The sequence below is a fragment of the Dendropsophus ebraccatus genome, chromosome 2 (genome assembly GCF_027789765.1).
Source record: "Dendropsophus ebraccatus isolate aDenEbr1 chromosome 2, aDenEbr1.pat, whole genome shotgun sequence".
In the NCBI taxonomy this organism is placed as follows: Eukaryota; Metazoa; Chordata; class Amphibia; order Anura; family Hylidae; genus Dendropsophus; species Dendropsophus ebraccatus.
This window is the reverse complement of record NC_091455.1, coordinates 54,991,617-55,008,976: the sequence shown is the minus strand read 5'-3', so window position 1 is coordinate 55,008,976 and position 17,360 is coordinate 54,991,617. Positions and strand designations below refer to the sequence as shown.

The following is a 17,360-nucleotide window of genomic DNA, read 5'->3' as shown; positions in this document are numbered from 1 at the left end:
CTGCTTTTTCATTCTTATGTAGTTACTATACATTATACACCCCATGCTGTTTTCTATACTGTACAGTAACTTATATGACATATTCAGCTGTTTCTAAACATTTGTTTCATCTGTTCTACATGCTATTCAGAATTTTAAAAAATATATTTTTGGGAGATGGAACCAATTTTCTGCATTTCAGTGATTTCTAATGGGAAAATTTGCTTTGGTTTAAGAGTGATTTGGATTACAAGCAGTCCCGAAACGAATTATGTTCGTAATCCAAGGCACCACTGTATTTGCAATATTTTCTGATCCAGCACCACCAAGCCAGACGACGTCTATACCAGATTGACTGACATGTGAGTTCAGTATAATAAGGTCTATAAAGGTAGATGTTAGTCTAAGTTTCCCACTACTATAAGGTAAAGTCCCATACTATCCTGCAGGCCAGGGCTGTGGAGTCTATAAGCCGCAACTCTAACTCCTGAATTTTATCAAGCAGGACTCCAGCGCCTTCATACATGGCCAGTCAGACACCAGGGGAGTTATTTATCAACCTAGTGTAGATTTGGCTCAGCAGTTTCTTCCTAATGTCCTACATGATCCTGGGGCGACTTCTGAGGGAATAAGGAAAGATATAAAGCAGATGCTCCTGTGTGTGCAGTGAATACAGCCAGTCTCCAGCCTCCATGTCCTGAAGAACTGAAAACTAGACTAGATGGAGCAGGTGGTCTAACTAAATATTCACCATACACAAAGAAAAATTGATAATGCCAGATACCTGTGATAAGTGAGCCATAGTAATATGAGGGTCAGATTTATCAGCTCTCTGCTAGTGTCCTCGTTCCTGAATCATCGTGGCCCTTAGAGAAGTACCTGCTCAGCTAGTCAGTGACTGCAGCTGTGTCCCACCTCACTCACTGATTGGCTGGGAGAGCATTTCTGAGTGGAGGTGTGACATCACAGGATCAACAGAGGTTACTCCTTCACTACTTATAGCTTCTCCTCCTCTATATGACACAGGATACCTTCATATTACACTGCTGGTCATATAACCTTCCAGCTTCTGGGCACAGAACAGAAGAGATCTCAGAACCCCAGCCCCACAATGGACTCTTCCAGCTCAACACAAACTATCAAACAGTGACTGTCGACTTCTCTCTATCCCTATCTAAAGGCCAGTGCTTTATTACTGACATAGGCGTAATTCTCTGCCACAGAATCCTCTCTACGCGGAAGAATAGACATGTCAATTTTTCCACATGGTGAGAGGAGGCATGCGAGCCTCCCATAGACTGCCAGTATGACATGGAGACTGGGGAGCTTCCGCGGCACCAGAAATGCTTCCACCTTTCTAACTAAATGTATGTGAGAATGTATGTGTTTTTCTGGTTTTTATAAACAAGGTCCTTAGATTGATAGAACACACATATATATATATATATATATATATATATATATATATATATATATATATATATAATTTCACAATTTATTTTTTTTCCAACTCCACAGCCCTGCCAGATACTCTCAGGAGTGTAGAGCTACTCACAGTAAATAGGTTTCCTCTCTGCAATAATCCCACAAAATTCCATATTTTTATTTTGTCTTCACCAAAAAATGTAACCAAGTGTGGCTGCAGAAACGCAACGCAACATAATATGCATTGAAAAAAAAAAGGCTTAAATAAAACAAAGTAATACAACCGCAGCCAGAAATGTGAACAGAAGACATAGAAAACAAATGGAAAGTGATGAGAACAGCTGGTATTTCACATATTATTAAGTTTTATCTACATAGTGTCTCTTGTTCTTTACAGTTAGCAAGCACAAGACCATTTTACAAGGATTAAAACTCATGTGATTCTTTGAAGTCTGCATGTTCCCAGCTGAAAGATAGCCATACATTTACTGTACTTCAATAATTAAAAAAAAAAATCTTTAAAAACAGCTGAACAGCAGAAATGATAAACAAGTAATACACAGCAAAAAGAAAAAAAAATGCTTAAATTAAATTGCAAATTTTTTTGTTCTGTGATGTGAAGCAAAAAGGCACAATGAATATTATTAGAACATTATTCAGAGCCAGGAGTGGAAACAATGCAGTGTTCTTGTATTTAAAATAAGATTTCATATTCACTGTATATATCCTGAACAAGGAGTCTCTGGTAAATCCTAATTTTCATCATCCATAATAAATCAGTACAACCATTCATATCGAGTGCGCTCAATTAGTTCTCCGAACTTCAGCAACTCAGACGTACAGCAGAAAAATACTTTAATATCAGGTCTTTAGATCTGGATGTATGAAGACGCATTGAAACTGTGCCATGACAGAGTCCATTTCAGTTCCCACAAATACACAGGTATCCTGTAGCGCGTAATCATGATGTATCAACACATTTTTTATTTGGATGAGATCTTTGAGGATAATTTTTCAACAAGGGCGTTGTGATCCATCCCAACGCTTGCAAGCAGCCCCCCTTCGTTTCCATCTGACCCCGTATAAATAATATCTTCTCCTTCAAGAGTAGTCATTTGGCCACCAAGGGCACTCAGTATAGCGTTTCCAGCACAGATGTCCCACTTCTTGATGTAGGTGTTGTGAATATAAACATCAGCGGTTTCCTGGTCATTGCCCGTTACATCGAGCAATGAAAGAACTTTGTACCCTGTAAAACAAATGATAAGACATGTCAAAGAAATTAATGGAGAGTTCCGGGCTGGGGGGATTTTTGTCAGAATGCCGGAGTGGGGGAGGCTGAAAGAAATAACATTGGTTCACCTCCCTTACTCCTGTGCTGATGCCGGTATTCTACAGTTGATGGGACTGCTGCCTAAAGCCTCCTGGATAGATTTCCTGACCCGTAGCCTTTCACAAATACACGTTCCATATGTGTGGAATTCCAGCACGGATGCCCCTAAAACCCTATGGGGGCTTCCAGAATTCCAGACCGCTACGGATAGGTACTTGGAAACTGAATTTCACATGTACCGAATGCCAGCCCGGGCCTGCGCCTGCACCAGGAGAGCATACAGTTAGATGCAGAGCTGTGTTTGTCAGGGCCAGAAGCCATCAGCTCCTGGCCCCGTCAATCACTCTTCTGGCCAGAGGTAGCATTTTGCTTTCAGCCACAAGAGACTGCCTCTCATTTCCCACAGCATTTCAGTAGGAACAACCCAGCCTTGGGGGTTTCTGTGACAGAAAAAAAACATCTGCGGAGATCACAGCTAGAGGAGTGTGAGAAGAAACCTGTGGAGTTGACCCTATATATAAACATACAAATCCTGTCCTGTTGCAACCTCTCCTGTTCAGAAAGAAATGTGTGCGCTACTGTACATACCCGATCCTCCAGCAGATATTATTTTGGTCTGGTTACCAAAAGTCCGGAGGGTCACTTCTTTCACCGCCCCTGAATGGCTTCGGGAAACAATGATAGTTGGTGTTTTCTCATTGTAAGAGGCGCGTCTCTTCGTATTTGAGCCGACGTCCACCATAGCCCAAGCTAGGACATGAAATTGTATAAAATAATCAAGACTTTGGAAATAAACCATCTGAGCTACAACAATGCACATACATGCAGAATGCAATGATAGATCATCAGGAACTACTGAAGTTCTCAGACTATGGAGTCAGGGTAGTGCCTGCTGCAAGGTCACAGAACATACATTTAGTCTACCACCGAGGCTGGGGGAGCTTGAAAACATGGAGACTTTATTCTGGCCACTAGACCTAAAACTAAGCTGAGACTTCCTGTTCTGTCTAAAGTCATAAGTAGGAGGCCGCTGTAAAGGGATTTGTGCGGCATTACAGTAAAAAGGTGCCACTGGTAGGCAATACAGTAAACAATAGATGAAGATCATAGCTAAGCCTCTCCCTCCCAGTGCAATGACCTCTTTAAAGGTCACAGAATATGCTCAGTAACATGTCTATTTCATGTCAATGAGACAGCTCCTGTCCATTGTTGTCTATGTTTATGGGGCTGGCCATAAATCCATAAGGGTTTCTACACCATACTTTTTGTATAACACTTACAACGTATACCCAATACCTCTTGGAAAAGAAAAGCGAGATACACGGCAGGGATAGTGTAGTATTGTCAGTATCATTTTTATAGAAGTGAATTGAATGGAGCTGAATTATTATACAACACAACTTAAGGACAGGGGCAGCATTTTTTTTTAAAGAAAGCTGTATTTTTTCTAATCCTGGATTAACCCCTTAAATGTGTGTACCAATAAAGTATTGATTACTTTTACAATCCTAAAATGGCATTTTAACTCTTTTCAGGGAGATCTGGTGTTGATTTATATCCACCTAGTATTCCTTACTGCAGTTCATGTAATGTAATCAATTCAAGTGAATCCTGAAGAGATGTTTTATTGTCCTTCCTAAGCAAATGCTGCAAACAGACATACAGTATGTAACCAGACTTTAAAAAGGATGAATAGGTTATTTCTAAGGGGCTGTCCACATAAGGGGAAAAATACTTTTTTTTTTTTTTTTCCTTCTTAATTGCTAGAAACAATCTAGTTTGCCCTTGGACTGTGTCTTGTACTGCAGTTCAGTCTCATTTACTAGAATGTTAATATACACGGTAGCCAAGGTTTATTTCCCGATTTAAGGTCCAGGAATTTGGAGAGTGCTCGTAGAGTAAGTAGGATCATGTGCTTAAACAGATGTCTCAGTCTGTTATTGATCAACAATCATACGGTAACACAACCAAACTTATTATATAGCAGTTTAATGGGTGCTGTAGTGGACCCCAACTGGTAGAAGCTCTTATTGCAATGCTAACACATTACAATGAACCTAAGAGCCAATGGGAAACAAACGGTCATGTAATGAGGCAACACCACTGTGACCCGTATATACAAGGCAGAGCACCATGTAGCCCTAGTCTTACCTGCAGTTAGGGCTGGGCGATTAATCGAATTAATTCGATTAATCGTCAAGAACGTTGAAATCGATTTGATTTTTTGTGAAAATCGTAAATTCGATTTTCACAAAAAATCATTTCGGGCTGCGGTGCCGGGGAGGAGCTGAGAGAAGGGGGGTTGCGGTGCAGGCCGGCGGGAGAGCCGTAGAGGGGCGGTGTGGGTGAGCGGGGAGAAGATGCTGGGTGGCCAGGCTGGAGAGGGGCGGTGCAGTGCCGGCGGCCTCCAGCCACTGACAGCGCCGCCGCTGATCTGCCCCCGCCCCTTCCACTGAGCGTCCCACTCCCCTCCCGGCCAGATATGGAGGTCCCGGGTCTGTGGAGGAGGCCGCCGCAGGGACTACAGTAGGTGGTGATCGCGGCGCTGCTCGTCCTGGAGCTATACAGCGGGATCGGGGGGCTCGCTGCAGACCCCCGTTCCCGCTGTATAGCTCCGTGACCCGCAGCTATGCGATCACCACCTACTGTAGTCCCTGCGGCCTCCTCCTCCACAGACCCGGGACCTCCATATCTGGCCGGGAGGAGAGCATGTGTGCGGAGGTGAGAGGAGGAGGAGATGTATGTGCCCTCCTGCTCCAATCACCTCCAGCTGCACCAGTCACCCCCAGTCCCCTCAGTGTCCCCCCAATCCCCTCATTGTTCCCTCAGTGTCCCCCCCCCCGTCCCCTTCAGTGTCCCACCCCAGTCCCCTTCAGTGTCCCCCCCGTCCCCTCAGTGTCCCCCCCCCCCGTCCCCTTCAGTGTGTCAACCCCCAGTCCCCTTCAGTGTCCCCCCCCCCCAGTCCCCTTCAGTGTCCCCCCCCAGTCCCCTTATTGTTCCCTCAGTGTCCCCCCCCAATCCCCTCAGTGTCCCCCCAGTCCCCTCAGTGTCCCCCCCAGTCCCCTCAGTGTCCCCCCCAGTCCCCTCAGTGTCCCCCCCAGTCCCCTTTAGTGTCCCCCCAGTCCCCTTTAGTGTCCCCCATTGTCCCTCCAGTCCCCTCAGTGTCCCCCCCAGTCCCCTCAGTATCCCCCCAGTCCCCTCAGTATCCCCCCAGTCCCCTCAGTGTCCCCCCAGTCCCCTTTAGTGTCCCCCATTGTCCCTCCAGTCCCCCAGTGTCACCCCAGTCCCCTTTAGTGTCACCCCAGTCCCCTTTAGTGTCCCCCAGTGTCACCCCAGTCCCCTTTAGTGTCACCCCAGTCCCCTTTAGTGTCCCCCAGTGTCACCCCAGTCCCCTTTAGTGTCCCCCATTGTCCCTCCAGTCCCCCAGGGTCACCCCAGTCCCCTTTAGTGTCCCCCAGTCCCCTTTAGTGTCCCCCAGTCCCCTTTAGTGTCCCCCAGTCCCCTTTAGTGTCACCCCAGTCCCCTTCAGTTTTACCCCAGTCACCCCTCATCTATACCTGTACTACTACACCCCTTATCCACTATACCTCCACTCCTACACCCCCTATCCACTATACCTCCACTACTACACCCTACGTAGATGGAGGCACAAACATGATTTCCTATACTATATGGGGCCTCTGTTACACTGGAAATCAATACAGTTGTTGTCTAAAATATTAAAATAGTATCTGATGCTGCAGGGAGAAAATGTTCTGTTTATTTAGCAAAAAAGGAAAAAAAAAAAAAATCGAGATTTAAATCGAGAATCGTCAAAAAAATTTTTTTTAAATCGAGATTTTATTTTTTGCCCATATCGCCCAGCCCTACCTGCAGTTAATACAAAGATTATTATATTGGTAAATTTATATAACCCCCATATCAGTCACTGTTATCTCACTCACCTGTATACCCTGTGAAAGGTTTATGTATTACACCTATGATTGGTTTTCCATTCACAGCAACACACACCATGGTAGTAACGTAATTGATGAGATTCTCTGCAAGAAAAAGAAAGGGGTTTAAGCATGAAGAAGCAGCATAGCCATGGCCATCTTGCTTACTACTAGGAATGGTCTGAACAGAGTCTGTACGAACCCAAACCCTCCGCAATATTACCGCTGTCTGCCCACTCCGTGCAGCGGGCGGATCCAGCGGGAGGAACGCCTGGGAAACTGGGATACAGCCATAACCATAGTCTGTATCCCAGTTTTCCAGGCGGTCCTCCCGCTGTATCCACCTGCTGCACAGAGCGGGCAGACAGCGGTAATCCGATGCAGAGCGTTCGGGTTCAGCCGAACCCGAACCTCGGCAGGTTCGGACCATCCCTACTTACTACACTACAGTGAGAACACTTCCCTGGCAGCAGTCCCCCATCTCATTTCATCACTATGCACCATCTTACTTAACCAGCAGTGCTCATGCTCCTTCTCCCACCCCCAATCAAAGACTTCTTTATGCCCAGATACATGTCATTGGGATCACACATTGGGCACATCTGCTTGGTCTATAAGGAGGTGGTTGCAATTGCAGTGGTGACAAGGAGAGGGGTTTCTTAAAAACGTTATGGTCAGCACAGTAAATACTGGTGGTGAACTCTTCATACTGACAGCCCAGAAACTATCCCAAGCTTCTAGTGCAGATGCTGCCTCCTGCATCATCGGGGCCCTTGCCACTGCCTGATAGGGACTCGTCTCTGCCGTCACAGCTGAGTCCATCTCGGAATTGGTGGCGGGAACATTCAATGGGGAACCCGGAGATGCCACAGGAGGATACACTGGGGGAGACTCATAAAGTAAGAAAACAATCTTTATTTTATTCTACTGAAGTACAGCAGTGTATAAACATTTTCCATGTGTGGAACACCTCCTTAAAGTGTCACTGTCAGGGTTCCCCCCCCCCCAGGAATCAATAGTACATGCGATTAAGAAACTTTGTAATTGGGTTTATTAGGCAAATATGCCATTATCTGCATTCAAAAAGCTTTTTCCCAGCCCCCCCCTCCCTTTCATTCACTGCTCATTATTAGGAAATCTCCACTCTTTTACATCAATCGAGTCCTGTCTGTTCTATGGAGAGGGGAGGGAGGAGGGAGATTAGTTGCCAGCAGAGAACATAGGATTACACAGCAGGACCTGTGTGAAAGTGGTGTTCAGAGGTCACTGAGGTCAGTGCTGAGGAGATTTAAATTAACTCTTTGTTGTCCTGTTTTGGTGCTTCATCTCCCTCCACCCCTCCATAGACAATCATGAAGACAGGGGGGAGAGCTTCAAACTGCTTTTTCATGATAAAAATGCATTTTTCGGCTAATAAACCTAGCTACAAAGTTTCTTAAAATTGCCTGTACTATTGATGTCTGCAAAAAATTTAAACGACAGTGACACTTGTTTTACACTCTCGAAGTGGATGAAAATGTCTACTGATCACAAGATTGCTAAAAAGAGAGAGAGAGAGCAAAATGTTGCAGTGTGTGTGTTTTATTTATCTTACTGAATGCAAGAATCTATTTGCATTATTATACAGTTAGATCATCAGAGCCACCGATTGGCTGAGCAGGCAAGTCCTCAGGATGACCCTATAGCAGTAGTCCTGCACTGTGGGACCTGGGCACCTTGAGAACAGCAGCAGCGGTGGTGGATTGAAGAAGGCAAACAGATAATTTACCAGGGCTTTGAGTACCATTAAACAATTCTTATTATCTGGACAAGCCCTTTTACCCAAGCTTATGCTAATACTCATACCTGTATACTCATGTGTTGCGTCCAGTGGATCTATCCATATAGTGATACTTTCTGAAGGGACCAGTTTTGGATTCTGCACAATCTCTTTTATCTCATTGGGTATGACACGATCCCAGTAGATTGCCTCCTTGTCATCTTCACCAAGATGCTCCTCAGTATTTACCTAAAAAATAAGATGGACATTATCATATGGTAATAGCAAAACTGAGTATACACTTTATACTACCAACTATACTGTAAAAGGCTTATACAGTATATGTCTTCAGCTTAAACAGAACCTGTCACCATTACAGATGAGTGTGACTCGAGTCTGATAGTTCGGCCAATAGAATTTCACAGTGACCAGAGATAAACGTAACTCAAGCGTGCTCAAGTCCGAGCGTGCAGCATTTGATTACCGGTGGCTGAAGAAGTTGGATGCAGCCCTAGAGAGTCTGGGAAAACATGGATACAGCCGTAGGCATCCAACTTCTTCAGCTGATGCACGCTCGGACTCTAGCACGCTTGAGTTACGTTCATCTCTAGTCAGCATGAAATTGCTATCAATCTACTGACATAGTTTTATAGAGAAGGAAGAGCTGATCAGACAAATACATCTTTGTGGGTAAAGATTCAGGATAAGTTGTAACTTATTTATGGAAATCTTTACTCTTTCCGTGCTTAAAGGGGAACTATCAGACAAATCTAACCTGCTGATATGCCCCTATTGTACAAGAGACACCAAGGAGGAAGACACGTTTCTTCCCTTCCTCCTCAGCACCGTTCCAATGTAGTTAGTCTTTTGCTCCATGGTCATCCGCTATGGGGGTGGGCAGTGCTTCTAACGGTCTCACTGGACCATGGAGCAAAAGACTAACTGCACCAGAAAGACAATAGAGACAAATCAGCAGGTTAGATTTCTCTAACCTGTTAATAGTTTCCCTTTAAGACCCCCATACACCTTCAAAAATTGATGGCCAAACAATCTTCACACACAAGCGTGATTCCTACTACTGAGAATTGCCTGTAGCCATGGCCAAACAAAAGGGCAGAGATTACAATCAACAGGTTATTAGTTATACAAATTTTTTCCCCATGAAGCTAGACATCAGTCAATGCAATGCTTCCTGCTCTATTACATGGTGCTGACACAATAGATTGTATTCTCATGGTGACAGGCTTCCTTTCATGAGAACCTGTGAGGTCCTCAGGGTCTGACATACGGTAACAGCCTGGAACCTGACAGGTAAGGAGAACAGCATTCCAGCACTGTTCTTCTCCGAGAGCGGAGACGTGGCAGATTTTAGTCACGCTCACCATGCCCCCAGCCACCCAGACCAGTGTGACTGACAGCCTGACTGCAGAGAGAAGCTTTGTCAATCAAGTCTAACTGTAAAGAGTGCAGAAGAACAGTGATTGAGCTCTGTAGAGGGTAGGGAAGAGCAGTGATGGAGCTCTGGGAGGTAGGGAAGAGCAGTGATGGAGCTCTGTAGAGGGTAGGGAGGAGCAGTGATGGAGCTCTGTAGAGGGTAGGGAGGAGCAGTGATGGAGCTTTGTAGAGGGTAAGGAGGAGCAGTGATGGAGCTCTGTAGAGGGTAGGTAGGAGCAGTGATGGAGCTCTGTAGAGGGTAGGTAGGAGCAGTGATGGAGCTCTGTAGAGGGTAGGGAAGAGCAGTGATGGAGCTCTGTAGAGGGTAAGGAGGAGCAGTGATGGAGCTCTGTAGAGGGTAGGGAAGAGCAGTGATGGAGCTTTGTAGAGGGTAAGGAGGAGCAGTGATGGAGCTCTGTAGAGGGTAGGTAGGAGCAGTGATGGAGCTCTGTAGAGGGTAGGGAAGAGCAGTGATGGAGCTCTGTAGAGGGTAAGGAGGAGCAGTGATGGAGCTCTGTAGAGGGTAGGGAGGAGCAGTCATGGAGCTCTGTACAGAGTTGGGAAGAGCAGTGATGGAGCTCTGTAGAAGGTAGGGAAGAGCAGTGATGGAGCTCTGTAGAGGGTAAGGAAGAGCAGGGGTGGAGCTCTGTAGAGGGTAAATAAGAGCAGTGATGGAGCTCTGTAGAGGGTAAGGAAGAGCAGTGATGGAGCTCTGTAGAGGGTAGGGAAGAGCAGTGATGAACTCTGTAAATGGTAGGGAAGAGCAGTGATGGAGCTCTGTAGAAGGTAGGGAAGAGCAGTAATGGAGCTCTGTAAATGGTAGGGAAGAGCAGTGATGGAGCTCTGTAGAGGGTAAGGAAGAGCAGGGGTGGAGCTCTGTAGAGGGTAAATAAGAGCAGTGATGGAGCTCTGTAGAGGGTAAGGAAGAGCAGTGATGGAGCTCTGTAGAAGGTAGGGAAGAGCAGTGATGGAGCTCTGTAGAAGGTAAGGAAGAGCAGGGGTGGAGCTCTGTAGAGGGTAAATAAGAGCAGTGATGGAGCTCTGTAGAGGGTAAGGAAGAGCAGTGATGGAGCTCTGTAGAGGGTAGGGAAGAGCAGTGATGAACTCTGTAAATGGTAGGGAAGAGCAGTGATGGAGCTCTGTAAAGCAGTGATTTTCAACCAGTGTGCCGTGGCACACTAGTGTGCCGCGACACATGGTTGGGTGTGCTGCGGGGAAAGTTCCCCAAACTATGGTGCCCCTGTGAAACAGGAAAAAACAATGGGGGAGAGAAACAGGGGAGAGAAAAACCTGGGGATGGGGAAGAGAAACAGCGGAGAGAAACATGGGGTTGGGGGAGAGAAACATGGGGATGGGGGAGAAACAGGGGAGAGAAGTTTGGTGGAGAGAAGCACAGGAGGGAAGCACGGGGGAGAGAAGCACAGGAGAGAAGCAGGGGGGAGAACTATGGTGGAGAGAAGCACAGGAGAGAAGCAGGGGGGAGAACTATGGTGGAGAGAAGCACAGGAGAGAAGCAGGGGGGAGAAGTATGGTGGAGAGAAGCAAAGGAGAGAAGCACAGGGGGAGAAGAAAACAGGCCCAGGTTTCACAATGAGTGAGTATAAATACATTTAGAATCTATATTATTAACTATATGTATAATATGTACTGTTTTAGTGTCATTTTGGTTGGTGGTGTGCCCCGGGATTTTTTAAGTATAAAAAGTGTGCCGCGGCTCAAAAAAGGTTGAAAATCACTGCTGTGAAGGGTAGGGAAGAGCAGTGATGGAGCTATGCAAAGGGTAGGGAAGAGCAGAGATGGAGCTCTGCAAAGGGTAGGGAAGAGCAGAGATGGAGCTCTGCAAAGGGTAGGGAAGAGCAGTGATGGAGCTCTGCAGAGGGTAGGGAAGAGCAGTGATGGAGCTCTGCAGAGGGTAGGGAAGAGCAGTGATGGAGCTCTGCAGAGGGTAGGGAAGAGCAGTTGATGGAGCTCTGCAGAGGGTAGGGAAGAGCAGTGATGGAGCTCTGCAGAGGGTAGGGAAGAGCAGTGATGGAGCTCTGCAGAGGGTAGGGAAGAGCAGTGATGGAGCTCTGCAGAGGGTAGGGAAGAGCAGTGATGGAGCTCTGCAGAGGGTAGGGAAGAGCAGTGATGGAGCTCTGCAGAGGGTAGGGAAGAGCAGTGATGGAGCTCTGCAGAGGGTAGGGAAGAGCAGTGATGGAGCTCTGCAGAGGGTAGGGAAGAGCAGTGATGGAGCTCTGCAGAGGGTAGGGAAGAGCAGTGATGGAGCTCTGCAGAGGGTAGGGAAGAGCAGTGATGGAGCTCTGCAGAGGGTAGGGAAGAGCAGTGATGGAGCTCTGCAGAGGGTAGGGAAGAGCAGTGATGGAGCTCTGCAGAGGGTAGGGAAGAGCAGTGATGGAGCTCTGCAGAGGGTAGGGAAGAGCAGTGATGGAGCTCTGCAGAGGGTAGGGAAGAGCAGTGATGGAGCTCTGCAGAGGGTAGGGAAGAGCAGTGATGGAGCTCTGCAGAGGGTAGGGAAGAGCAGTGATGGAGCTCTGCAGAGGGTAGGGAAGAGCAGTGATGGAGCTCTGCAGAGGGTAGGGAAGAGCAGTGATGGAGCTCTGCAGAGGGTAGGGAAGAGCAGTGATGGAGCTCTGCAGAGGGTAGGGAAGAGCAGTGATGGAGCTCTGCAGAGGGTAGGGAAGAGCAGTGATGGAGCTCTGCAGAGGGTAGGGAAGAGCAGTGATGGAGCTCTGCAGAGGGTAGGGAAGAGCAGTGATGGAGCTCTGCAGAGGGTAGGGAAGAGCAGTGATGGAGCTCTGCAGAGGGTAGGGAAGAGCAGTGATGGAGCTCTGCAGAGGGTAGGGAAGAGCAGTGATGGAGCTCTGCAGAGGGTAGGGAAGAGCAGTGATGGAGCTCTGCAGAGGGTAGGGAAGAGCAGTGATGGAGCTCTGCAGAGGGTAGGGAAGAGCAGTGATGGAGCTCTGTAGAGGGTAGGGAAGAGCAGTGATGGAGCTCTGTAGAGGGTAGGGAAGAGCAGTGATGGAGCTCTGTAGAGGGTAGGGAAGAGCAGTGATGGAGCTCTGTAGAGGGTAGGGAAGAGCAGTGATGGAGCTCTGTAGAGGGTAGGGAAGAGCAGTGATGGAGCTCTGTAAAGGGTAGGGAAGAGCAGTGATGGAGCTCTGTAAAGGGTAGGGAAGAGCAGTGATGGAGCTCTGTAAAGGGTAGGGAAGAGCAGTGATGGAGCTCTGTAAAGGGTAGGGAAGAGCAGTGATGGAGCTCTGTAGAGGGTAGGGAAGAGCAGTGATGGAGCTCTGTAAAGGGTAGGGAAGAGCAGTGATGGAGCTCTGCAGAGGGTAGGGAAGAGCAGTGATGGAGCTCTGTAGAGGGTAGGGAAGAGCAGTGATGGAGCTCTGTAGAGGGTAGGGAAGAGCAGTGATGGAGCTCTGCAGAGGGTAGGGAAGAGCAGTGATGGAGCTCTGTAGAGGGTAGGGAAGAGCAGTGATGGAGCTCTGTAGAGGGTAGGGAAGAGCAGTGATGGAGCTCTGTAGAGGGTAGGGAAGAGCAGTGATGGAGCTCTGTAAAGGGTAGGGAAGAGCAGTGATGGAGCTCTGTAGAGGGTAGGGAAGAGCAGTGATGGAGCTCTGTAGATGGTAGGGAAGAGCAGTGATGGAGCTCTGTAGAAGGTAGGGAAGAGCAGTGATGGAGCTCTGTAGAGGGTAGGGAAGAGCAGTGATGGAGCTCTGTAGAGGGTAGGGAAGAGCAATGATGAAGCTCTGTAGAGGGTAGGGAAGAGCAGTGATGGAACTCTGTAGAAGGTAGGGAAGAGCAGTGATGGAGCTCTGTAGAGGGTAGGGAAGAGCCGTGATGGAGCTCTGTAGAGGGTAGGGAGGAGCAGTGATGGAACTCTGTAGAAGGTAGGGAAGAGCCGTGATGGAGCTCTGTAGAGGGTAGGGAAGAGCCGTGATGGAGCTCTGTACAGAATAGGGAAGAGCAGTGATGGAGCTCTGTAGAGGGTAGGGAGGAGCAGTGATGGAGCTATGCACAGAGTAGGAAGAAACAGTGATGGAGTTCTGCTGCACAACAGGGTGTTAGGGAGCTCTGCAAATGTGAGAAGACTGGTGTAGTCTAACTGGCTTACCGGGCAGTGAATTTTACATTAAACAGTACGGGTACTGTGCTGAGGATGAGGGTAACTTACATACCTTCCTCCTCAGCACCCTGTGCTTACTAGGTAGGTTAGGTTAGCATAACCTGCTGATAGTTCTATGTCTAGAATACCTCTTTAGGGTACAAACACACACTGTATATGCAGCGTATTTTCAGCTGCGATACGCAGATTAGATCTAAATAACTGAACACAGCATCAAATCTGCACCATGAAATCTTCTGCAGATCTGCTGCTTATACGGTGTGTGTGTTTGTACCCTTAATGTGTCACGGTCATTTTAAATTTTTTTGGATGTGTCCGTTTTGACCGGCCAAGGTCTAAGTGTTCACTAGGAGGAGATAGGAGAAGCTCTTGGCTTTGTGATTCGCTCCCCATATTGCTGTTCACTGCACAAGATAGATGGATTAGATCTATAGGGCGAGTGTCCTGCAGCAAGTAAAGAAGCGCTTAGCTGAGAACTTCTCCCACTTCCTTTTTGCAATAAGTGCTTGGCTCAAAATCTAGACCATGGCTGACTTAAAACTTTGGAGATGCCTGTTTTAAATTCCAATACGGCTATAAAAGTAAGGAGGTTCTTGGCTTCATTTGATCAAATAGTGTGGACCATCCCACCAGGATAAGGGGACCTCAACGGGATGGACCCTACACTATAACTAGACCTCTCCTGGGCTAATACCAAGTTTACACATTCTATACCACTTATTCTCCTGTATAAAGTATCAATGACGCTTCCCCCAGCTGCTGAAGGCTGTACCCCCCCATCCCTATCGCTGAGTGACAGCTGGAAGCTGAGCCCTGACTGTCAATAGAGCAGAGACAGGGCTGGGAGGGAAGGGGTGTCACAGTTTTATTGTTTTACACCTACAATTCCTCAGGTTGCAGTTAATCATACACCATAGTAATAATACCGTCTGTCAGTGACTTCTGCTGCCTGTGGTTTGGAGAGCAAAGATCTGATGACTGGTTTCAGATGTGAATGTGAACACAGCCCTACTTACAGATGTCTATAGGGGTCTGTAGAACATCATTTGGGAGATGGACTTAACAGATTTCCACTCTCTGAAGTACATGGGAGTGGTCCTATTCAGTGACAGACAGCAGGGAGTTTGTGATGGTAAGGAACTAAAAGACTAAAGCCCCTATTACTAGAGCCAATCAGCTGGAGCAAGCGGGCGCCCACCTGTCAGGTCAGCACTCACTTGCCCATAGAAGATAGCGGTGGTCTGCTGCCGTCACTCCAATTACACAGAGCAATGGCAGCAGATCACTGCTCTCTGGCTGGTTGTAGGGCTGTCCTGCAGCCAATCAGATCACTGCTCTCTGGCTGGTTGTAGGGCTGTCCTGCAGCCAATCAGATCACTGCTCTTTGGCTGGCTGTAGGGCTTTTGAACAGCCAATCAGATCACTGCTCTCTGGCTGGTTGTAGGGCTCTCCTGCAGCCAATCAGATCACTGCTCTCTGGCTGGTTGTAGGGCTGTCCTGCAGCCAATCAGATCACTGCTCTTTGGCTGGCTGTAGGGCTTTTGAACAGCCAATCAGATCACTGCTCTCTGGCTGGTTGTAGGGCTCCCCTGCAGCCAATCAGATCACTGCTCTCTGGCTGGTTGTAGGGCTCCCCTGCAGCCAATCAGATCACTGCTCTCTGGCTGGCTGTAGGGTTGTACTCCAGCCAATCAGATCACTGCTCTCTGGCTGGCTGTAGGGCTGTCCTGCAGCCAATCAGATCACTGCTCTCTAGCTGGCTGTAGGGTTTTTCTGCAGCCAATCAGATCACTGCTCTCTAGCTGGCTGTAGGGTTTTTCTGCAGCCAATCAGATCACTGCTCTCTAGCTGGCTGTAGGGTTTTTCTGCAGCCAATCAGATCACTGCTCTCAACACTCGGGCTCCTCTTAAAAAAAAAAAAAACAACCTGTGATTGGCCTGGGGGCCCAATACGTCATGCACGCGCTGTGACGTCGCCCTCACCTGCACCCCGGGGAAGGAGTTCATCACCAGGTTGGCCATCTTCCTGTTGGACAGCAGGTCCCCGCGGGTCATCTTCTCGTCCGCCCCCTCCCGGGTTTTGCCCTTGGAGTTCTCGTTCAGCTTGTTGCTCTCCCGGACAGCCTTCACCTCCACGCCGCCCAGCTCGGCAGCCCGCACCGCCACAGCCAGCAGCTCCCGCAGGTCCACCGTCTCGGCCGTCCGCTCCCCCAGGAGGAAGGAGGAGAAGCGCCAGGTGAGGAAGCCCGAGTACACATGGTAGAGCACCCCCAGCCCGAGCAGGCAGAACACCCCGATACCCAGGGGGGACAGGCGGATCCCCATCGGCGCCATGTCAGCCTGCAGGAGCGGAGAGGAGACGGCCGGGGCGCAGGCGGCTCGTGCTGCTGAGGTGACGTCACAGGCTCAGCGTCTCATTCTACACGGCGTCCCCGCAGCCTCACTGCAAACGTCTGCAGCTCTCTGCCTGTGTATGCAGCGCCCCCAGAGGCGGCGCCGCGCACTACATCCGGGTCAGAAGGAGGTTCCGCCGGCTGCGGTGACGTCATTACACGTATCTCCCTGAGTCTCTGCATCTTGGAGCTGTGTGTCCTGCCCTGTCTGCCTCTTATACAGTATATCAGGGTGGCAACCATCACATCTACAGCCAGGAGTGTCATACAACTTTCCTATAGTCCTGAATGGTCTGCCTGGTATGTAGTGAGAAGATAGAAGAGACTAGGGAAGCTGGGTGTATAGAAACTCCTCCAATCACTAGAACACTTACCACCCAACTGCTCTATATAGTCACATGGGAACAGGGGACAAATATGTCACTAAGGAAGAAGAAGAAGAAGAATTAGTCCTTTCTTTCTATAGCGCCAACATATTCCACAGCGCAGTACAAAGCTTTGTCATCACTCAACTCAGTCCCTGTTGCTATTGGGACTCACAATCTTATTTCCAGATCCAACTCTCAGTAATGGGGTGAATGTAGAAAGAAAGAACGTAAGGGCTTGTTCACACCAGGAAAATCTGCGTGGTGTGTGGCTTCTTTGTCTGTGCTGTAGGGATGGGGAACCTTCATCACACTGATTTGGACACAGATTTTACCTGTGTGAACAAGTTCTTAGTGTTACAGTTCATACAGCCAGGCATGCAGTACAGGAGGGCAGGACAACACCCTCTGTACGATCCGTCATCAGTAGAGATGAGCGAACCTGGAGCATGCTTGAGTCGATCCAAACCCTAACTTTTGGCATTTGATTAGCGGTGGCTGCTGAACTTGGATAAAGCCCTAAGGCTATGTGGAAATCATGGATATAGTCATTGGCTGTATCCATGTTTTCCAGACAACCTTAGAGCTTTATCTAAGTTCAGCAGCCC

The 17,360-nt window shown here is 48.1% G+C and overlaps 1 protein-coding gene across 1 annotated transcript; it reads right to left on the bottom strand.

Moving 5' to 3' along the window:
- Positions 1-1,558: 1,558 nt before the first annotated feature.
- BPNT2 (3'(2'), 5'-bisphosphate nucleotidase 2) lies at positions 1,559-16,485 on the bottom strand. Its single transcript, XM_069960019.1, has 5 exons — positions 15,978-16,485; positions 8,518-8,680; positions 6,682-6,777; positions 3,326-3,487; positions 1,559-2,653 (listed from the first exon to the last, which is right to left on the bottom strand). Exons 1-5 carry the CDS (start codon positions 16,326-16,328, stop codon positions 2,388-2,390), a joined length of 1,038 nt encoding a protein of 345 aa, XP_069816120.1. The 5' UTR covers positions 16,329-16,485; the 3' UTR covers positions 1,559-2,387.
- Between the last annotated feature and the right edge of the window lie 875 nt (positions 16,486-17,360).